Source organism: Setaria viridis, chromosome 5 (assembly GCF_005286985.2).
Source record: "Setaria viridis chromosome 5, Setaria_viridis_v4.0, whole genome shotgun sequence".
Lineage (NCBI taxonomy): Eukaryota > Viridiplantae > Streptophyta > Magnoliopsida > Poales > Poaceae > Setaria > Setaria viridis.
The window spans coordinates 12410619-12432465 of record NC_048267.2 but is presented as its reverse complement, the minus strand read 5'-3'; the positions used below and the strand labels follow the sequence as shown (position 1 = coordinate 12432465).

At 45.0% G+C, this 21847-nt stretch overlaps 5 protein-coding genes across 7 annotated transcripts; 2 read left to right on the top strand and 3 right to left on the bottom strand.

Annotated features, from left to right (window-relative positions):
* The first annotated feature begins 1184 nt into the window (after window positions 1–1184).
* On the top strand, window positions 1185–4801 carry LOC117858242 (glutathione gamma-glutamylcysteinyltransferase 1). 2 transcript variants are annotated; one of them, XM_034741277.2, is made up of 7 exons: window positions 1185–1900; window positions 1986–2149; window positions 2840–2891; window positions 2979–3206; window positions 3286–3499; window positions 3606–3799; window positions 4630–4801. In XM_034741277.2, exons 1-7 carry the CDS (start codon window positions 1427–1429, stop codon window positions 4738–4740), a joined length of 1437 nt encoding a protein of 478 aa, XP_034597168.1. In that variant the 5' UTR covers window positions 1185–1426; the 3' UTR covers window positions 4741–4801. The 2 variants fall into 2 exon arrangements, with proteins under 2 accessions (XP_034597168.1, XP_034597167.1); XM_034741276.2 differs by having other exon boundaries at window positions 1189–1900; window positions 3286–3514.
* Window positions 4802–5573: 772 nt separating this feature from the next.
* On the bottom strand, window positions 5574–10374 carry LOC117858245 (protein ROOT INITIATION DEFECTIVE 3). Of its 2 annotated transcripts, none has more exons than XM_034741280.2 (9): window positions 10074–10374; window positions 9869–9982; window positions 8874–9001; window positions 8656–8794; window positions 8303–8502; window positions 7761–7888; window positions 6359–6552; window positions 6084–6273; window positions 5574–5845 (listed from the first exon to the last, which is right to left on the bottom strand). In XM_034741280.2, exons 1-8 carry the CDS (start codon window positions 10293–10295, stop codon window positions 6121–6123), a joined length of 1278 nt encoding a protein of 425 aa, XP_034597171.1. In that variant the 5' UTR covers window positions 10296–10374; the 3' UTR covers window positions 5574–5845; window positions 6084–6120. The 2 variants fall into 2 exon arrangements, with proteins under 2 accessions (XP_034597171.1, XP_034597170.1); XM_034741279.2 differs by having other exon boundaries at window positions 6084–6276; window positions 10074–10370.
* A 2120-nt stretch (window positions 10375–12494) lies between these two features.
* On the top strand, window positions 12495–14452 carry LOC117858243 (CBL-interacting protein kinase 5). Its single transcript, XM_034741278.2, has one exon. It carries the CDS (start codon window positions 12856–12858, stop codon window positions 14206–14208), a length of 1353 nt encoding a protein of 450 aa, XP_034597169.1. The 5' UTR covers window positions 12495–12855; the 3' UTR covers window positions 14209–14452.
* A 1583-nt stretch (window positions 14453–16035) lies between these two features.
* On the bottom strand, window positions 16036–16578 carry LOC117858247 (uncharacterized). Its single transcript, XM_034741282.2, has 2 exons — window positions 16422–16578; window positions 16036–16339 (listed from the first exon to the last, which is right to left on the bottom strand). Exons 1-2 carry the CDS (start codon window positions 16483–16485, stop codon window positions 16176–16178), a joined length of 228 nt encoding a protein of 75 aa, XP_034597173.1. The 5' UTR covers window positions 16486–16578; the 3' UTR covers window positions 16036–16175.
* Window positions 16579–18007: 1429 nt separating this feature from the next.
* LOC117858240 (putative CBL-interacting protein kinase 13) lies at window positions 18008–20140 on the bottom strand. The gene has a single exon (XM_034741274.2). It carries the CDS (start codon window positions 20061–20063, stop codon window positions 18498–18500), a length of 1566 nt encoding a protein of 521 aa, XP_034597165.1. The 5' UTR covers window positions 20064–20140; the 3' UTR covers window positions 18008–18497.
* Between the last annotated feature and the right edge of the window lie 1707 nt (window positions 20141–21847).

Here is a 21847-nt window from a genome sequence, read left to right as displayed (position 1 = left end):
ATATCTTCATGCTTATACCAAGGTACACTGCAGCTCCTCCATTGCTTTAAGCAGTGGTAAACACGCCAATGCTTGGCATGTTGAATATAAATGAACAAATTTGATATTGTTTTTTTTCTCTCATTATTTTCGATTCTCTGCAGAGTTGCAGACGTGAAACTTGGAAAAGCATGTGACAATATTCCAAACGTTTTGAAGATGGAGAATCCAGGCAAAAGCATGTGATAATATTCCAAATCTTTTGAAGGCGGAGAATCCAGACAATGTTCCAACTCTTTTGTCCCGTCCAGCTGATGCTGGAGCTTTGATCAAATGGGTTGTTGAAGTTAGGAGAAAAAAGAAAGGTCGGCGAAGCTTTGAGCAAAGGGGAGAAAGAAAGGCTTCTTTTGAAGGTCACTCATCCATTTCATTTTCTGATGCTGGCTCAAGCTTTTGTTCCCTTGCAGGAAAATGTATCACCGCAAGTCTGCAATCTGCAGTATGCTACTAGCCCTTGTAATTGCTCATCGTCAAGTGAAGAAGATTCTCTTAGAAGAATTTCAACTGATGTGTGCTGTCAACCAGCTGCGATGTTCTCAGATACCCTTGCATCAGAAAATTGCAGTGACCAGTGACCTTGCATTTTAAAACATTGGCATATGACATCTTTATTATCTGTTAGGTTCATGCTTATATCAAGGCACAATGCAGCTCCTCCATGGCTTCACACAATGGTGAAGTTCTGATGCTTGCTCTGTTGAACGCAATTGATGTAGTTTCATTTTACTCAATTACTTTCAGGTCCTGCAGAGAGCCAGAGATGAAACCTGTCAAAGCATGTGCATGTCAAAATATTGTGCCGAAGATTTACCACCGTTTTATAACCTTACTGATTCTCTTCCAGCTAATAATTGAGAATCAGTAAGGTTACTAAAAGTCAAAGTCATATCCATAGACATGTGGAGTCTAAAAAATGTGGTAAAGAAATTTGTCTCAATGACATGTGGAGTCTAAAAAATCTTGCTAAAAGTTAGTTGTGATCAAACTTGACAAAGGTTAGGTGTAGCAAAATGTGGCCGGGAACCAAACCACCCGTCAAACACGGGGTGCCCGGTGGCGTTGCCGCCGAGGCGTCACATGTGGCGCTGTATTGGTAGCTGTTTTGTATTCCCTGGAAGTCTTATTGTGGCCTTCGCAGGTAGTCGTAAACTAGGTAATGCAATTATGCAATGCAAGTCTTGCTTTCGCAAGTCAAAAAGAAAAGGAAAAACAAGTGAGAAGAGAATCATGTAATCCGAAAACGAGAGAGGAAAAGCGGATGGGGTCGAAAGGAGAGGAGATGCCTGTGCAATTTGAATTTTCATTTGCTGCTGTGTGGCTGCAGTGACGAATCAGAGCATAGCATCGACAGCGAGATCAGGGGCGAGCGAGCACCCAGGGCAGGAGGATGGCGACGGTGGCGTCGCTGTACCGGCGGGTCCTCCCGTCGCCGCCGGCGGTGGACTTCACCTCGCCGGACGGCAAGCGCCTCTTCTCGGAGGCCCTCGAGGGCGGCACCATGGAGGGCTTCTTCAGCCTCGCCTCCTGCTTCCAGACGCAGTCCGAGCCGGCCTTCTGCGGCCTCGCCTCCCTCGCCGTCGTCCTCAACGCGCTCGCCATCGACCCCGGCCGCCGCTGGAAGGGCCCCTGGCGGTGGTTCGACGAGTCCATGCTCGACTGCTGCGAGCCCCTCGACAAGATCAAGGCGGAGGGCATCACCTTCGGCAAGGTCGCCTGCCTCGCGCACTGCTCCGGCGCCGACGTTCGACCCTTCCGCGCCAACCAGGTCACCGTCGATGACCTCCGCCGCCATCTCATCCGCTGTGCCTCCTCTCGGGACTGCCATCTCATCGCTTCCTACCACAGGAGGCATTTCAAACAGGTGAGATCCTACCTACTCGTCCTCATGGTCTACCATTTCAAACAGGTGATTAACACTGAAGCGTGCCCATGTCCAAATGTTGCAGACCGGAACTGGGCATTTCTCCCCAATCGGCGGCTACCACGCCGGAGAGGATATGGCGCTCATCTTGGATGTCGCCTGCTTCAAATACCCTCCCCATTGGGTTCCACTGCAACTTCTTTGGGAAGCCATGAACACGGCTGATGAATCAACTGGACTTCTCAGGGGGTCTCTTCTCCATTCATCCTCTAGCTCGCTCTTGATCATTTCCATTTCCTTATTATCCAACATTTGTGCAGTTGGGATTTCTGTCTTGTTATGTAGGCCAGCATCTCTTACAATTTGGATTGAGCAACCCTAGTTAGAACTTTGGGCTATGATTTAGAGACTACCAGGATATAGCGGAAGAAAATGTTGCAGTTGATAAAAATGAAAAATCAGTAGCTGGTTGTTTGAGGTCTTGTATTTCCTTCGGGCCTGTTAGCACTAAACATCATGTGTCGTTATAAGAACACCTCCTTTGCTTGGTCAATGTTTTCATGTTTCATTTTGGCCTAGAAACTGTTGTAATTTAATTCATTCGCTCTTGAGAAACATAATTGCAGGGAGGAACATCAGGCACCATTTTTTTCAGTCTCAAATGGTTTAATTTATTTTTGTATTTGTTATATTCATCACAAAAACTGGGTTATTGTTTCCGCTAGGGCTGTGCTACTATTAAGTTAGTTGCACTTCTGTGCCTGTAGTGAGTATAAATACCCTGCTGTGCATGCAGCATATCTTAATCTCACATTACGCATATGCTCTTTCCTATGCATTCAGAAAATTGCAGTGATGCTTAAGTTTTCTTCCATATGATCATATCAGTCACTTGTAGACCTTACATTTAAAAATGCTGGCGTCTTTATTATCTGTTAGGTTCATGCTTATATCAAGGCACAATGCAGCTCCTTCAGCGCTTTACACAGTGGTAAAATGTTGATGTTTGCTCTGTTGAATGTAAATGTATGCATTTGATGTAGTTTTATTTTGCTCATTTGCTTTCAGTTTCCTGCAGAGTTGTAGAGATGAAAGCTGGAAATGCATGGCAAAATATTGTGCCGAAGATTTACCAGATATTTTGAAGGCTGAGAGTCTTGACAATGTTCCAGCACTTTTGTCCAGTTTTATTTATTCTCTTCCAGCCAATGCTGGATCTTTGATCAAATGGGTTGTTGAAGTTAGGAGAAAAGAGGAAGACAGGCCATGCTTAAGCAAAGATGAGAAGGAAAGGCTTTTGGTGAAGGTTGTTTTTCCATCTCATTTTCCGCTAATGGATCAAAGCTTTTGCTTCCTTATGTAACACGCCTTGTGATCACCTGCAGGAAAATGTATTACAGCAAGTTCATGACACCAAGCTATTTATGATAGTCCATGACCTGCAATGTGCTCGTATCCAATGTTGTAATCGTTTGTCCTCGTCAAGTGAAGATTCCGTTACCAGGATTGCAGCCTCTGTGTGCTGCCAAGGAGCCGCAATGCTATCAGGGAACCTTGCATCAAGTGATGGTTTCTGCTTCAAGGAAACATGTTTCAAAGGTGTTCAAGCTAATGGTGATGGGCCTAAGACTGTTATCTCAGGCTCTGTGGTATCTGAAGGCGATGAACAGGGAGTTGATATGCTTTTACCAATGTCCCCTTGCAGGTTGCTGCACGAGTTCGTGCAATTCAAACTTGGGCAATGAAATCATCAAGTATCCATCAAGCGCGGATGTTATAACCGTTCTATTGCTGGCTTTGCATCCCAGCACATGGTTGGGCATCATAAATGAGAGGCTGAAAGCTGAATTTCAGACTCTTGTTTCAACAGACAATCTACCTGATGTTCTTAAACGGGAGGTGTGTTGTCACAAATCAAGCATGCCTTCTACTTTTGTGCCCTAGAAAAACGTTTCCTGACAAAGAAGATGCACGATCATTTTCTCTTATGCAAATTATGTCAAATTTTAAAGATCTAGGTGGTGCAGGGCTGTTTTGGCTTCACCTGCTTCCACTCTAACCCTAGTTGGGATGGCGTGGGGAACTTTGCGGTTGATTAGTCAACAGTTCTCCAGTTAATCAGGGGTTTTTGAGTTTAGTGTTTGTTTCATGACTAATTTTTTTATTAACTAAATTTGGCAGAGTTATTAGCACCAAGACTTGAATGTTTCAGAGACTAGCTTCCTACAACTAAGATATACATGTTTCATAACTGTTTCTAATAGTCTCCCAATATATTTGGATATTTCAAGGTGGCCTTCAGCCGCAACCCAGACTGTTATTTTTTGGAAAAAGTAATTCAAGCCCGCACCTAGCCCTTTTTCTTCTAAGTTTTAGCGCTCAGCATTCGCTCACACCATATTCAGGATAACTGTTTTCTATTTGTTGCACCTTGACATATAAAAACTGTAAGAAGCATATTTATTTATCAGCTATTGAAAGACATCTTTCTCCACAAGTAGAACGTTATCAGAATAATCTTTCATATGTCTTTTACTCATTCCATGGATTGTTCCATGCATGATTATCACATTGGAAAACAAATTTATCATGTGATGTTAATTCCTTCTCACAAATACGAATGCCAAAAACTTTCCTTACATTAACAGATTAGCAGGGAAGTATCTAGTAAAAACCCTTTATGTGCTGACAGATACTGCATCTAAGTATAACTTTTCATGTGCTGACAGATACTTCATCTAAGGCGGCAACTCTATTATCTGAAGACTTGTAAAGATGAGGAATGTGAGGATCTGTGCCACCATACCCTTAGCAGTGATGCTAGCGACCCTCTCACTTGATAAGTTTATTTGCTGGAAATTGAGGTCATTCGAAGATTTATCAACATGTGAACCGTTCAAAGATTTCAAGCTTCTAGATCAGCATGGAAACGTTCACATGCTCGCTCAACACTGACGTACTTGATCCATAACTGGAAAAACAAAAAACTACACGATTAGCGTGGTGTAGTCCAGCAAACATGATGATGTTTTTTCTTCTTTCTTTTTTTTTTTAACGATGGCAAACGCTCAGCAAATTTGCCAAAATTTCTAGGAACATGAGGATGCTCAGCGCAAGACCGCCACAGGTCCGTTTTTGGCTGGAGAGGTTCAGGGACGCCTGGGAGTCGTGCTCCCATAAGAAAGAAGGCGGTGGTGGCAGCCGTCTTCACCTTCGTCGTCTGGAACGTCTCCTCCACGTTGGCGCGCGTCTGGGCGGTCTTCATGCTGGTGGTGGCCAGGAAGCTGCACCAATAGCGCATGGTGGAGTTCGGCTGGAGCAGCTTGGTGGACGACGGCGCCGCGGGAGACGATGAAGCGGCAGCGGATGAGGCACACGGCGGCGGTCCGGGCGTGTCGTTTGAAGGACATTTTTGCGATTGGCAGGCTAAAAAGGCATCTATACAACGCATAGGATGCGCTCATGCGCCCGGGATACCGTGAAGCCAAGTTGCCCAAGTTCGTGGGAATGTTTGAATTTGGCTACCATGCCCAAGTTTGGAACCATACCAAATGATGGCCAAAATTGATCAAAGATGTCAAATTTGGCCTGGCGACCTTGGCAAATACGGGCACAAAGCAAACGCGCAGCTCCTAATGATTTGCTACCGCATCATTTTACACTACTGCAAATCTGTCTTAAACTCTTAATTTATATCTAATCCACCCAAATGGCACTTCCCAGATATCCTCCAGATTGGGCCCATCTTTGCACGATGTTACGATTCTTGTATTCCTAATTTTGTTCTAACATAATCTGCCACATCTTAACAACCCACATATCTCAGTGAAAGTTCACCCATAGCTACCAGATTCATTACTCCAACGAGCTCATCTGTGACATCAATGGACTTCCTTGATTTGCATTTGAGTAGCAAACATCACCTTTTCGGTAGCACCAAGGATCCTGTGCAACGTGTTCAAAAACATAAATTTCCATGACTGAGAAAGAGCAGCGCAACATGCATAAAAAATGCAAATACGCTTCAGGATTTTGTGAGAAACAGGAATAGCTCTCTATGATTACGTAACAATAAACTACTGAAGTTGCAATAACTGAAATGCGTAAAATTCAGGGAAGATAACTCTAGGATTCTTTAATGATCTCTATGATAAACTAGAAGGTGAACGTAAGATGAACTTACTCATCTCAGTGACAAAAATACATCCAGCGGCATGGTATCATGGATTCCTCGAGGATGGCATCTGGTCGAGGACCTCATGCACAAAGAGATCCTGCAACTCCAAGTATCTACTTCTCCATTCACCCTGTTGGTTTTGTGCGCCATTCTGAATGTTCAGCCCAGAATCAAATAACATGGAAGAACCACCATACTTCTGCACCAAAACAGAATGATAAGATGCAACAGAAAGAAACATGGAAGTGTATCAAATAAAAGACAAAGCAAAATCAGCTAACCTGAAGTTCATCCAAGTAACGCTCCATAAAAATGGAGGTTCGATTTCCAGGAATAGGAACGTCATTTTCAGGCCGAGGCAGAATTACAGACCGTGGTTCAACTTCCCCATTTGCTGAGCAAACTTTACGTAATGGGTGTAGTGGTGGCAGATTTACTCGTTTTGGCGTTACTATCAAAACATTGGTTACCGGACCTGCCAAACAATTATATTACCAAACGTCCAAACCAACAGTATGTACCTTATGAAAACACTATTCACAAATTAAAGACAAAAAAGTACTCCCTCCATTTTTAAATGGAAAAAGTCCATTTTACTCCCTTCACCTATTTACTTTGTCCGCTTAACCCCCTGAACAAAATTTAGGCTCACTTTACTTCCCCAAACTATTTCATTTGGTACAATCTACTCCCTAATTAGATTTCTCTTTTTTGTTTCTTTGCGTACAAGTTGAGTTTTAATTTCAGATTTTGTCAGTTGACTTATAACATAACGCTCTACGTTAGAAAAATATTAGAATTTTTTCATGATTACTTTTCATACATTTTATATATCTAAGATCAATTTCGTAGTAAATATTCCTAACCTATGAAAATAACCATGAAAAATTCTTAGTATAATTTTTTAACATAAAGCATCATGTTTTCTATCTGCTCATAAAATTTGAACTCAAAATTCAACTCATACAAAGAGAAATAAAAAAGAGAAATCTAATTAGGGGGTAGATTGGACCAAATGAAATAGTTCAGGGGAGTAAAGTGAGCAAAAATTTTGTTCGGGGGGTTAAGCGGACAAAGTGGATAGGTGAAGGGAGTAAAATGGACTTTTTCCATTTTTAAATATGATGTTTAGGACAAAAAATTTCCTACATCATATATTTAACAAAAAGCATAGCCATAGAATAGTTTTACCCTCAACTTTCCAAATCTGTAAGCTTATGGCAAAGATTAACAAAACTTTTACCATGAGTCATGAAACTTTATGTGTAAACTCATGAAGACAAACTTTAGCAGTTCAGAGTTCATGTTTCAGTATAGTCAAGACTCTCCAGAGAGTTAAAGAATTCACTTCTTTCCTGTAAAAATTCTTTGAGCTTAGGATTGATTGATGGAATTCGGCCTAGACAAGTATCACCACTCAGCGAATACAAGAACCATACATCATGCCTCAAATCACTAAGCTATTTAAATAAATGCCTTGTGGTTGGACCTAGCAACAGGCAAAAAAGACATATTTCGGCCTATGGAGTGTGCCAGCAAAATAACCATCCTTAGGTTTCTGTGAGAAGGAAGTACTACTAGTCAATGAAGTAGGGTCACAACACTATATCCATGTCTTGAATTAACTTCAAGACAGAAGATATTCAGCATGAATCTTTATGATGTAACATTAAAGAGTAGAACCTTGGGAGTGTTTGAATTTTCGGGTTACTTGCTGACTTCTAGTATCCCACACCCGAACATTACCATCCTCAGATCCAGACACTAGTAGAAGTCCATCTGTGCTTGATACCAGGCTTGTTACTGCCTTGCTGAATCAATTAAAGAAATTACCAGAATTAACTTAATAGATCTCGCCCCACAAATGCTAGGAATTTGACACTGAAGCAGAGAAAGTAATTGCAAACAAATTTCTTTAGCAAGGCATAACAATAATGGAGATCAATCATTACCCCAAAAAAATTTCAAACCAGACTTCCAGCCTATATGAAGTTTGTAAGCAGTGGACCAACAGTGAAACAGATCAAAAAGAGAAGCAGGACCATAAAAGAAGTATTACTTGTATTACTTGTACACACACCCATTGGGTAAAGTAAACATACATGAGAATTTCAGACCAGCATAACCATAAAAGAAGTATTAGCACTCCAGACATAAATAATGAAGTTATTCAGAGTACAGGAGAGTAAAGAACTACAGATGAAAAACTAGATCAGCATGCAAACCTGTGGTCATCCAAAGCACCAAGAATAGAGGACTCATCACTACCATGAGAACTGATATCAACACCCATAGCAGTAACATATATTTTCCCATCTCTACCACCAGCATAGAAAACATGACTTCTTGGGTCTAGTGCTACAGAATCAATACTAGTGGGAAACTGAATGCTTCTTAGCATCCTACCCTTTGATAAACTCCAAATCTGGGGAAGAAGAAGAAATGCAATGGAAAATGATGTAAATAATTATCCACATGTGTTACTAGGTAAACAATGTAAATAAGAAGAGTCAGCAAGAAATAGACAACAGCCCTTCTGCATAGCATTCAACTAAAGATAGTAAAGTCGCTTACGCACTTTGCATGTTCGATCTTCTGAAGAAGATACAGCAATTGCTCCAAGGAAACAAGCAATATCAGTTACGGGCAGCGCATGCTGATTGAAACTGTAGAGATATGGTGTCTGGGCTTCCAACCTTGACTGCTCATCAAGCACCCTGTAACCAACACAAACAAACCCAGTTAGAGACTATACAAAAATAGCTTACCCAATGTTACCACACTAAACACACATACGTGATCAAATCCCAAACTTTGATGCTACCATCTTCTGATCCTGAGACAAGCAGATAGTCATAAAGTGCAAGGCACCTAACAGCACGATAGTGTGCATGCCATGTGTGGAGAAGCTCTCCACTGGCCACCTACATCATCATCAAAAGAAAGTCATTTAAGCTGGAATAATTCCCAACATTAACTATATAATTGCCGCCCTAATATTTGTGAAACACACTAAGAAAAGAAGCCAAATATTCCACACAACTTTGAAAGAAAGCATGGATTATACGGTATGTTCATTTGAAGTTAGTCTGAAATATCAATGTTCAGATAGAAAAAATGAAAAAGGAAAGAGAAAATACATCATGCTGTTTTGGGAAATGTCATCAGGAGATACATGTGGGCAAAACACCTAGATGAATTTCATTAATCATGAAATTTTAAACTGGTATATACACAAATGCCATGTCATTGAATATCATAGTTTCTGATGTCTCAGTTAAAGCTTTTAGCTCCAAATGTGCAAATCTGTTAACATATTGCATAGCCAATAGCTCCTCAAGTTGTCAGCTTAATTAATTACTAGATCAAACATTAACACAAAACAATTGCCAACTTCAACATAAGACACAGTTATGCCAGACTGAATCATTACAGAAGTTCAAAGTTTTACTACCTGAATCACACATTCCTTAACCAGTATGTCAAACACAGCAAAAAAAAAAGAAAGAATGTTTCAAGAAATCAAACTAATTTTACTGGAGACATATTCCTAAGCTGAAGAACCCCCACCGTTTTTCAGAACCAACTGGAACACAAGAAGCCCCTGGTTCAATTTTGATTATCCACCACCCCGGGGACATCCATTTCACACAACCCTTCACCTCACCAAGACACTAACCAAGAACACAGCATACATTTCACATCAACCTCAAACAAAAGCACAGCTAGCAACCAACAAAACCAACTCTTTCACCAATTCACCCATCAGCAAGAAACCACAATGCACTCACCTCCCAAAGGAACAAGTTGCCATTGCTGCCACCGCCGATGAGGTAGCTCCCCTCCTGGTCCGCAAGAAGCGCGCGTATCGGCTCAGCGGGGAAGCTTTTGACGGCCACCTGCGGCTGCAATCATCGAAACCAAAAAACGAGCCCGGGGTCAGGGATCGGAGTTCCAGGGCGCCGTTCGGGGTGTTTCTGCGCGGAGGCCGCTTACCTTGTCCCAGTGGTAGAAGTGGACGGTGCCGGAGTTGCCGCCAGACGGAGGGGCCTGGGCGGCGGCGAGGAAGCGGCCGGCGACCGAGGCGAGCGCGCGAGGACGGGAGGCGCAGGGCCGGTGGCGGATTTCCTCCGCGCCGGTGCGGAGGTCCCAGGCGGCCACGCCGGCGTCGGCGGAGGATGCGGCCAGTACAAGCTGTTTTGGCGGCGGCGGCGCCATGAGCAGCGGAGAAGGGTTTAGGGTTTTGGAGATTTCTTTGCCGATTCGGACGGAGGCCCGCGACGCCGGCGAGCAAATATGCTCGAGGGGAAAGGAGAGAGGAGGGATGGATTTTTCTTTTATTTTTTCAGAAAATAATAAGGCAAAATCTCCCCTTAATTACTCGGACTAATCTAACGGTTAAAATAAATTCTGTTGATTGACTACAACGTCTTAAGGATTACAATATAGTATACTGTATTTGATAATTTGAATGGTTGCCAAATTTCTGCATATTAACATTTGACTGGGCCTAATTGTAACAACTGGGCCGGCCACGGTACTGAAAGCTGTCTGCTTGAATTCTTTCCTGCAGGCCTTCACAAATCTGAAAACGACAGCTGATCACATTACACAATTGTCTTTCTTGCTGAATAAAATCATGTGGTGAATCTTGTAACAATAATGCAGAGACTAACTCCATCACAAAATTATGGGCTGGCCATTTGTATTTGGTTATATCAATGATCAGTTAGCCTGGAAACATTCCATATGCTCGCTCAACACTGCTGCGACGTACATGATCCATAACAGAATAAAAACTACACGATCAGCGCGTAGTCCAGCAAACATGATGATGTTTTTGGTTCTTCTTTTCTTTTCTTTTTGAAACGATGGCAGAACCGCAGAAGCTAAGCCAATTTGCCAAAAATTCTCGGGACACGAGGATGCTAAGCGCAAGATTACCACAGGTCCGTGGTGGTTCCAAATCATATGGCGGATCTCGATGGCAAGTTGCATCCGGTTTGGCCAGGTGAAATTGGAAATGAAGGCACGTTCTATCATGTACCAATAATTTTGCCAATAATGCAAAGATGGTATATATCTGTCTAACTGTAACTTGCGTTTATATTCATGCCAAGTCATCATTTTGTTTTGAATTGACAGATCTGGCTATGAGATGGCAGCGATGTCACACTAATTTTGCATGATTGATAGCGCAGTAATCCTGCGACTGTGACTATAGAGCCACACTGCCACGTACATCAAGCTCTAGCATTTCGTGTCCAGTTTCTGTCGAGGGATCAAAACAACTGATGAATGACGATATACGAAAGCGACATGTTGGTACCACAAGATTTTGGTTCGTGACTATGCAACTTTGGCACACACTTGTGGCGAATTATTCATTTTTTAAAAAAAGAAAGTCAACTAGATACCATCTCATCACACGTTTCAGATGGCTTCTCCCTGTCGCAGAAACTACAGTAAAATCAGTCACCTGTGGGCTGTGGCCAATGGCAAGACAGCGTCCCAGCGAGTGGTAACAGTTGACATGCACAAGCAAAGACTGAATGGTGCATTTCGTCAAAAACCTGCAAACTTGCGAACCAAATGCTGCAAGGAATGTTCAGGGAGAGATTTGAAGTTGCTTAATAATGAACGTGACAAGAAGTTCTGCAATTTCGTGCCAAGCTTCAGCCAAACAAGTGTCCCCTTTCGGCCTCCCTTTTCACGGGCCCAGTGGTGTTCATGCATTCTGACACATTCCTTTGTTCTCCATCTGAATGCCATTCGGCACAAATCCAGTTCAGGTTATCAGGTACTCGGTGTAGTGTGTAGTGTAGCTTTCGATTGCTAATGGTGCAAAAATAGATCACGGTACTAGACTGTTCAAACTCACACTCATGCTTAAATACAATACAACAAGGGCACTTTCGTGGATTCAGTCACAGCTCACAAAGACACGTAACGTACAAATTCAGATGTCCACAAATACACCAAAAATGACGCAGAGGAAGACAGGTCGGTACCAGTAGCATCCAGGATCGTATAGATGGCACCATATCTGGATCAACGACGGCCAAACTGTCCAAGAACGTACATATACACATGCATGTTATATCTGAACTCGCCAAACTGTTCTTCAAAGAAAACCTAACATCTTTGTATAGAAGAAGCATCAGACATGGTCAGCTGATGGCCACATGCAGCGCTGTCCCATAAGCAGTTCCCACATGGCACCTCGTCCAAATTCATATCCTCTAAAGGAAACCAATCATAGATGCAAGTGCAATTACATTTCAAATAATTGATCAGCGGTGTCCATCACGAAAGACACATGCAATAACTGAATAGAGAGGCTGCAATGATATGGCCGATCTCACCACTCAAAACTCAGCACAAACCATGGATCGGGAGGCTACAAATAGCATCCCAAAACCACAGCCATCCAACACAACTACAAGTCCTATTCTTAGTCAGCCTGATACATCTCCTGAGGAAGAGCGAGTCGTGGCCTCATGTCGCAGGGAAAACTCTAACCGCCACAGACTGATCCCCTCTCTTTTACTGATCCCCTCTCTTTTTCTGCTCCCCCCTTGAGGATTCCGAGCACATCAGTTGTGTGTCTTGGTTTCCTCCAAACACAAGCAAAAGCTCTGTCGCCCTTCACCTCTCCTTCCTCTCCCCCCTGGCCAGGGAGAGAGGAAGACAGAGGCACGAAGTGGCGCAGAGTGGACGCTCGTGAACCATTCGACCTGTTGCTGCTGCTGCCGTCGCCCCCGACGAATCGAGAAGGATGGAGAAGAAGCCCACCATCCTCATGAACCGATATGAGCTCGGCCGCTATCTTGGGCAGGGCACCTTCGCCAAGGTGTACCATGCCCGGAACCTTGCGTCCAACCAGAGCGTGGCCATTAAGGTCATTAACAAGGAGAAGGTTCTGCGTGTTGGCATGATCGACCAGATCAAGCGGGAGATCTCCATCATGCGCCTTGTTCGCCACCCCAACATTGTCCAGCTGCATGAGGTCATGGCCAGCAAGAGCAAGATATACTTTGCAATGGAGTATGTCCGGGGCGGCGAGCTCTTCGCCCGGGTTGCCAGGGGCCGGCTGAAGGAGGACGCCGCGAGGAAGTACTTTCATCAGTTGATAGGGGCTGTGGATTTCTGCCACAGCCGCGGTGTCTACCACAGGGACCTGAAGCCAGAGAACCTCCTCGTGGACGACAACGGCAACCTCAAGGTGTCGGACTTTGGCCTGAGTGCCCTACAGGAGTGCCAGAAGCAGGATGGATTGTTGCACACGACATGCGGCACACCTGCATATGTTGCACCTGAGATAATCAACAAGAAGGGCTATGATGGAGCCAAGGCGGACATATGGTCTTGCGGTGTCATACTGTTTGTTCTTCTTGCTGGCTATCTCCCATTCCATGATGCAAATCTAATGGAGATGTACCGCAAGATTAGCAGAGGTGATGTCAAGTATCCCCAGTGGTTCTCTTCTGATCTCCGCAGGTTCATGTCCAGGCTCCTCGATCCAAATCCAAACACCAGGATCACCATCGAGAAGCTGGTTGAGTATCCGTGGTTCAAGAAGGGGTACAAACCAGCAGTGATGTTGGCACAGTCACAGGGTTCAAACAGCCTCAAGGATGTTCAAGTTGCTTTCAGCACCGACCACAAGTACAATGAAGCCAACAAGGTGGAACAACCAGACAGCCCTTTGAAGCCAACAAGTTTAAATGCATTTGACATCATCTCGCACTCCAAAGGATTTGATCTGTCAGGCCTGTTCGGGGACCGAGAGCAGAAGGCGAATTCACGGTTCATGACCCAAAAACCGGCATCAGCAATAGTGTCAAAACTGGAGCAGATTGCTGAGACAGAGCGCTTCATGGTGAAGAAACAGGACGGACTGGTGACACTGCAGGGGTCCAAAGAAGGGAGGAAGGGGCAGCTCGCAATCAACGCAGAGATCTTCGAGGTGACACCAGCCTTTTATGTCGTCGAGGTGAAGAAGTCAGCAGGGGACACACTGGAGTATGAAAGGTTCTGCAACAAGGACCTGAGACCTTCACTCAGGGACATCTGCTGGAGCAGTCAATCAGAGGAGAAGCTTCCTTCAATGACTGAGTCATCACATTAAAGCCATCCTCTTAGTCAGTCGAAAGATATGCCCTTTAAGCGCAATCTCTTCAGAGATGCGACTACAGCTACCCTCCTTTCTCTTTTCCCCCCCTTTCTCAAAGGGCTAAGACCTTGCTCCTTTGAGCAGGAGGTTGTAGGGCTCTTTGTGAGCCTTTTTGCCAGTTTTCTTCTTGTAGTAGCAATTGTTGAACATGGAACTCCTGTTCCTTTCATCAATAGAAGCACGATGATCAGCACTGTCATTGTTTTTCCTGTTGCTTGGACAGAACCATTGCCTGCAGAAAAATAGCACTGAGGAAAGTACAAATTAAAATGATAAGAACATAAATATAAATAGATAACACAGATGAAATTTTATAGATGCCAAATACAAGGGTAACTAAGCAGCTTTAATAAGGCATGTATTGGGGCAAGGCATGTCCTACTCATTATTATGTTCAAATTAAAATGTGGATACATGAAAAGGGAAGAAAATTTTCTGCTTGAAGAAAGCAATCTCTATGGCAGGATTTTTGGACAAATATTGAGTGCTTGAAACTATCAGTTATATGTTATGTCAAATTTAGTAGAACAAAAACAGATTAAGAATAGTACAATTAGTTTCATAGATAGCTTCATATCAAGCAATCTGGAGAGACAAAACATTCTCACTCGACCTCACAACTGTACGCAGCTGCACCACCACATAAGGATACCTCTTGTCAGACGAGTCAGATTAAATTCTCGGAAGAAACAATTGATGAGAAACATATAGCCTTCAGGTGCAGACTATATAAAATATAGAAGGTGCATCACGAACAAGTCAGAAACCACCAGCTTGTTGTCTGGAGATGTACAAATGTGACATCATATTTTTGTAGCAGAAAATGTGGTGCTACATCTTCTTAGTTACACAAGAGCAATGCTATTGCATAGGTGAAGGCAGATTACAACGTTTATGCCAAAATAATGAGCATTGTGCCTTTGTTCAACAAAAACATTTTGCAATTCAATAATTATTAACAGGAGTTGCTGGGCCATCATCATTGTCTCATAATAAAAAAAACTCGACGGGAAGGAGCAGACCGCACCCCCGCTTTGATTTAAGAAGATGCAGGGCTCGAAACCGGGTCTCCGGACTGAGAGCAAGCTCCTGTGAATGAAGCTGATAATCACCCTACTTGCTGAATGAAGCTGATAAAACAAGGATCCTCGAAGAATGTTCATAATGAAACGAAAAACAAACATTCTTTTGTCCAATAAATGAATGAAAAACAAATGTTTTTTGGGTCCAATGTAAAATCAACTCATTGAATGTGTAAATTAAGATTACCCGATTTTTTTTCAAAGCTACTAATGTGTGACAAAAGTCGCTTCCAACTATCACAGATTAAGATAAGCAAAGTATAGATAAAAGGACCTTGAAAGTTCATACGCTGCACAAATCTGGACTTGGAAGCAGGAAAAGAAAACTGCAGGCAGTACCTTGTAACAACTAAACTCTAGCTAAATGCAGAAAACTTGTACGGGACACCAATTCAATCAATAATTTACCTCAACTATTACTTGTAAACTACCTGGCTCTGTAGTATCTAGCATGTATCATCTGACAGAGATCCTGAACCTTGTATAAGAGAAACATAATCCATACCACACTTATAATCGATAATTTAACTTCTTACTGATCCTCCCGCATTGACATAGCAACCCAATAAATAAAATCAAAATACGACACAAAATAACACTACAGTTCTTTGCACACGAATTAATAGCAGGTAAGCATCATGGCCACGAATACTTTGCTAGCAATCAAATTCAAGGCAGTATAGAACCATGATCACACATGTGAAAGGAAGGATTATTATCGAATTCATGTCACCACGATACGATACATATAATGAAATATCAGAAACAAAAGATAATATCTATTTCTCCTCTGGAGAACAACATCCGAAGAACCCTAACCGATAGGCCCCTACTCCGCAATCAGGGCTTCGCGGCGGCGGCGGCGGCGGCAGTTGCAGGCACGGGTTCGGGCGCCGCTGCAGAAGCCAACGCCGCTTCGGCGGCGGCGGCGGCGGCGACGGCGGCTGAGGCCTCCTTCTTGTGCTCGTAGTCGCGATAGGTGTTGATGGCCTTGGTGCAGATCACTGGGGAGAAATGAGAGGCGTCACGGGGTCAAGCACACGAGAAGCGCGAGCAAGCGTACACGAGTTTGTAGGAATGACATACCTCCCGCGCCGACGAAGTAGAGGAAGCGTAGGAGCTTGCTGGAGGCCTCGCCGGCGGCGGCCATGGTGGGTGGTGGGGAGGTCGCCGGAGTCGGGCAAGTGCCTCCTGGGGCTAACTGGGCTGCGGGTCTCGGCCTTCTTCGCTCCACGGCTGTTAATCTTGGGCCTGTCTGAGGAGGGCATTGATTGATTTGATCTGATGCCACGGGTTTTGGGCTACTGTGGGCCGAACTGTGTAAAGTCTTGTGCAAGCCGCCTTTATGGGCCTTAAGAACCATGTCTTCTATACTATTCCTCTTTTTTTTCCTCTCTGGTGGTACTATCAGCAATCTGAATGCCTCTCTATCATAAGCTGATTATACATCTCATCTTCAGATTATCAATTATCAATATTGCTCAATAACATCCATTTAATTTAACCGTTTTTTCTCAAAATGACACTGATGGTTTCTCACTAACAAGCTGCTGCAAGCCTGCAATAGCCAAACTGTCAGAGCACAGCGTACTGACTGACTAGCTCATGCTAATCCTTATGCTTAGTACGCAGTATCTAGCATGACACCACTCCTTCCAGAAGTAGCTTAGTACAGGCTCCAAGCGCACCTACTTTTGGCAGATCACGATTATACTGACGAGTACTCTGACCTCTAGTTTCGGAGACTCATGACACGCATTTGCCACATAAACAAAAGCGATTAGCTGCGCTGAACATGAACAGCTGTTCAGTTTCAGATCTCGTCCACGGCGATTTCCGTGGCCGAGTTCTCCTCCCGCGACCACGTGGGCGAATTGATGCAATCGAGTTCTTCAGCGTCAACTAAAACAGGTGAAAGATGCAAATCCTGGGAGACTTTTTTTTCATAAAATGATTGACGATAGCTTGCTAGCCTCAGACTCTTCGATGTGGCATGGAGTAATTGCAGGGACAGGGCAGCAAGGTCACGGTTGGTTTGCCAGAATTTATTTAATCAGGTGTTACGGCTGATGAAAATTTCTTCAGAGTTTCATATTTTCAGTTGGCATTGACGAAAACTTAAGCTTGTATGGAAACCGTGGAATTTCGATGCGGCTAAAAGCTGGGGTTTCTTTTCTGTTTGAAATTTTCCTTCGTTTTCAGAGGTTTTTAATCGTGAAGTACGTTGCGAACTTGTAATCATGCAAATAACTCATTGGCGAGACATTTTGAAGAAAAAAAAATGTACAACATGCCGTTGCAAAATGCCATTTTGTCAACACTTGCGCAATTGGCACATTGGTCATATGGCCCCTAGTCTCTTTCAAGCAACAGGTAACTCTGACTGAAGAATGCAAAGTACCTTCTGGAGTTGCAATGAACTGTCACCTAGGCTCATATATAGCCAGCCTGATCCGCACCTTAAGGTTACTATAGTGTGCCAAACCATTTTGTGTAATCGTTTTCTATTGCAAATGAATCAGCAAGCATGCCTGCAAGTCTTCTTATCTTTTTTTGAAGTAATTGCAAGTCTTCTTATCCATGAAACATTATTCAGGAACAGGTCAGTGCACTGTTGGTGGACAAGCAAAACAAAATAGCTGGATAGATTAGTACATTTAGTTCGTTATAGATAAATAAACAAAGTCAATTGGTAGTATTTTCTTCTCCAAAATACAAATTAAGTGTTGGCACATCAACAAACACGCCAACTCTCACAAAATCACTTGTAACAAAAAAAAAGTCCCCTAGTAGCTAATACATAAGCCCTAATCGAGATAGCACACAAAATTTACATTTCTTTTGACATTTTCCCCTATAAATACGTACAACAGTGCTGCGATGTATGGATGCTCGCAAATACCATCCACAGAGACCACAACACTGCAAAAATGTGTTCTGGCGTATCATCGTACATACGTATAAAATCCCTTTCACTCTTACACGTACGTACATTCTGCATGTATTCGTATACTTGTATATATGGCAAGTATATATGTACATACGTGGCACTAAGCCACGTACATACGATTGTCGACGACGAACGTGCGTGCGTGCGCATGCCTTGGTGCGGGCGTGCACGCATGAATCGCGCGGCGGCGCCCAGCCGGCCACGATCACAGCTCAGAGGCTCCGAGACCGCTCGTCGGGTGGGAGCAGTGTCGGCTCGTCGCAGACGAGGTCGTGCAGGCTGGGCTTGAGCTGCGCACCGAAGAACTCCTCGTACTCGGCGGCGCCGCCGGACTTACGCCGCACCTCCACGACCACCAGCTCCGGCGTGAGCTCGTAGATCTCCGCGCCCACCACCAGCGCGCCGTGCTCGCCCTCCCGCGTGCCCTCCATGCTGATCGACCCGTCGTCCAGCTCGCGCACCACCAGGCCGGCCGCCGACGCGGCCCCTTCCAGAGCCACCAGGATCTGCTCCACCGGAGCCGCCGACACGAACCGCGCCGCTGCCGGGTGGTGCTGCGGCTCCGGGCCGCCACCGCTCCCAGCGGCCTCGCCGTCCTCGAACAGGCCCGACAGGTCGAACCCCCTCGAGAACGAGATTATGTCGAACGCGTTCAGGCTCGACCGCCGCCTGCTGCTCCCGCCGAGCCTGCTGCGCGCTTCCAGATGGAGCAGCGACGGCGCCGACCCGCACGACGTCATTCCACCGCCCGCCTTTCTTATCGATCGCTTGGCGGCGGCGTCCCCCGCGTCGTCTGTCCGTGGCGTCTCCGTCTCGTTGGGTGGCGAGGTGGACGCGTCGGCGGCGCCGTCGACGTCGTCGTCCAGGTCGAAGCAGGTGAAGGAGCGGTCGTCCTCGATGCGGAAGGAGAAGCGGCGGAAGCCGACCTTGAACCACTCGTTGTCCATGATCTCGTCCGCGGTGGCGCGGCGCTGCGGGTTGGTGTCGAGGACGCGGCGGAGGAGGCGCTTGAGCGCCGGCGAGAACCACTTTGGGCAGCGGAACTCGCCCCTGTGGATCTTGCGGTACATGCCGACGAGGTTCCGGTCCTGGAACGGGAGGTACCCGGCCATGAGGACGTAGAGCACGACGCCGCAGGACCATAGGTCGGCTTTGGCGGCGTCGTAGCCGCGGCGGGAGAGGACTTCCGGCGCGACGTACGCCGGCGTGCCGCAGAAGGTGTGGAACAGCCCGTCGTGGCGCATCTGGTCGGCGACGGCGGAGAGCCCGAAGTCGGAGACCTTGAGGTCGCCGGCGTCGTCGACGAGGAGGTTCTCGGGCTTGATGTCCCGGTGGAACACCCCGCGCGCATGGCAGAAGGCAACAGAGGACACCAGCTGCTGGAAGTAGCGCCGGGCGTCGTCCTCCCGGAGGCGGCCTTCCGCGACGCGCGCGAACAGCTCGCCGCCGCGCACGTACTCCATGACGAAGTAGATGCGGAGCTTGGTGGCCATGACCTCGTAGAGCTGGACGATGTGCGGGTGGCGCACACGTCGGAGCACGGCGATCTCGCGCTTGATGTGCGCCGTCAGCCCGGACCTGAAGATCTTCTCCTTCTCCATCACCTTGATCGCCACCTCCTCGCCCGTGCGCACGTTGCGCGCGTGGTACACCTTGGCGAAGTTGCCCTGCCCCAGCAGCTTCCCAACCTCGTAACGCCCCAGGAGGAGCGCCGGCTTCTTGGGCTCCCGGCCGCCGCTGCCGCCATTGCTTCCTACCTTGCCTGCCATCCGCACCATTGACCGGCAAGAACGTCACTAGCTAGGCCAGCTGACGCGGCAAGGATCGGAGAGGTTGATGACATAGAATGGAAGGAAGAAGAGAGAATGGAATTGATGGAGGAGATGTGGGATATATAGACAGGTTGGTAGGGAGTGTGCTCTTAAGAAAAGTTTGACTTTTTGGTAATCTTCTTTTTTCGTACTTGTTTTAATAATTTGTTGAATTTTCTTGAGAATATTTATGCATTTTTGGTTACAGGTGTAATGTGATGGGAGGGCACTAATTCAGTCATTGATGACTCGGATTTCCGCATCGCCGTTCGATGTGGATTGTGACGTTATCTTGGCCGTTTGTTCTGGGTAAGGCTACTGTTGTGCTGCGTGGTCGGTGATCTGGTGAAGGGATCTCCTTTCTTCTGAAATTTTTATTTCTGCCATGACACGGACGCATTGGTTGGAAAATGATTTTTCATCTAATTTCGTTTGACATTTCTATGCTGCTTGCTCTATGCTTAGTTGGAAGTGTTAAGGAATAAAGTCGGTGCATTGTGACAGTTGAGCATTTCACAGGTACTTTGTTGCTATCCTGCACGCCTGAAATGGTTGGTGGGAAACAAGTTAATAAAGTATTCACTTTATGGTTCAGATTGAGCTATTGCCACCTGTGTGCTTCTGGCCATCAACTTCTTTCAAGGACTGCGATTTTTCAGTAGAAGGTAAGATGTGAAGCACGTATTGCTTCTTGATACTGAAAGGTAAGCAGAGAGTATTAGCTCTCGAATTCCTATATTTCTGAAAAATTGTTCATGAAAATAGAAGAAGCAGTGTCTAGCAGGGAGAAAGCAGTGTTGTTCAAGGATGGATTTCAGAAGTTCTTTAAAAAGTTTCAGTGTATAACAATAGGTGCCCTCTTGTTTCTCCCAGGGTTGTTGGTATCCTAGACAGAAACAAAATGAATATTGTAGAATCTGGAATCGACCTTCCACATCATGAGGGGACACTTCTTTGCTGTGGCCAAACACAAATATTTAACCCCCTTCCTCGATTTTTCCAGAAGAACGGTAGCCCTATATGCTTCATAGGGACATTAAGTACTTTTCCACAGTGCCATCGCCCCCATTTGCTTTTTTTTTTCTTTCTTTCAAAGATGCATGCATCGCACGACGAAATGTTCATGCCAAAAAGGAAATGATTTCGATTGCTGCGGTGACTAATTCGTTAATAAAAAATACCAAGGAAACCTTCAATAATTGGGTAAACAATTTGTACTTGATGCGGATAATAAGGATTAGGGAGCAATGGGATGCCCAGGATTCAGTGCTACACGTTGGATCCAACACATGGATCAGAAACTGTATAGTGGAAGCAAGAGAATTTTTCCTAGGGTATGTTAGCCCTTTTTGGTCAAATGCAAGCTAGAGATAGGACATCAGGGTCGGCAGGGCAGATTCTTAAGTGAAAAGATTATGCAACGCATTTGCATGTTTTTATATAAACGTTAATTGTCATGAATTTTAAACAAACTAATACTAGATATTAAGACCGATATACGATACGTCAAACGTACCTTGTGGAACCTATACATCGTCACAGATTCGCAATGGATGATGCCATGCTGGACCACGCACACGATAGAAGTTACTCTTATCATGTAGGTACATGGACGCTATATCCATGCTTAGTTGTTTACAACAGTATATCTGCAGATTGGGTAAACAATTTGCAAATCTGCAGGCCACAGCATCTTGCCTCTCATATGCACCTGGCATGCTGAAGATAGCAAAGCAAACCGTACACCAAGC

What these genes read in the sequence shown, in the direction of transcription:
- LOC117858242 (XM_034741276.2), top strand. Translation starts at nt 1,427, where the DNA reads ATGGCGACGGTGGCGTCGCTGTACCGGCGGGTCCTCCCGTCGCCGCCG. An exon ending in ACAGGAGGCATTTCAAACAG is followed by an intron (nt 1,901 to 1,985) that starts GTGAGATCCTAC and finishes CAAATGTTGCAG; the next exon opens with ACCGGAACTGGGCATTTCTC. An exon ending in AGGAAAGGCTTTTGGTGAAG is followed by an intron (nt 3,207 to 3,285) that starts GTTGTTTTTCCA and finishes GATCACCTGCAG; the next exon opens with GAAAATGTATTACAGCAAGT.
- LOC117858245 (XM_034741279.2), bottom strand. Translation starts at nt 10,295, where the DNA reads ATGGCGCCGCCGCCGCCAAAACAGCTTGTACTGGCCGCATCCTCCGCC. An exon ending in GGTGCTTTGGATGACCACAG is followed by an intron (nt 7,889 to 8,302) that starts GTTTGCATGCTG and finishes TAATTGATTCAG; the next exon opens with CAAGGCAGTAACAAGCCTGG. An exon ending in GTTACTTGGATGAACTTCAG is followed by an intron (nt 6,277 to 6,358) that starts GTTAGCTGATTT and finishes GTTTTGGTGCAG; the next exon opens with AAGTATGGTGGTTCTTCCAT.
- LOC117858243 (XM_034741278.2), top strand. Translation starts at nt 12,856, where the DNA reads ATGGAGAAGAAGCCCACCATCCTCATGAACCGATATGAGCTCGGCCGC.
- LOC117858247 (XM_034741282.2), bottom strand. Translation starts at nt 16,485, where the DNA reads ATGGCCGCCGCCGGCGAGGCCTCCAGCAAGCTCCTACGCTTCCTCTAC. An exon ending in CTACTTCGTCGGCGCGGGAG is followed by an intron (nt 16,340 to 16,421) that starts GTATGTCATTCC and finishes ATTTCTCCCCAG; the next exon opens with TGATCTGCACCAAGGCCATC.
- LOC117858240 (XM_034741274.2), bottom strand. Translation starts at nt 20,063, where the DNA reads ATGGTGCGGATGGCAGGCAAGGTAGGAAGCAATGGCGGCAGCGGCGGC.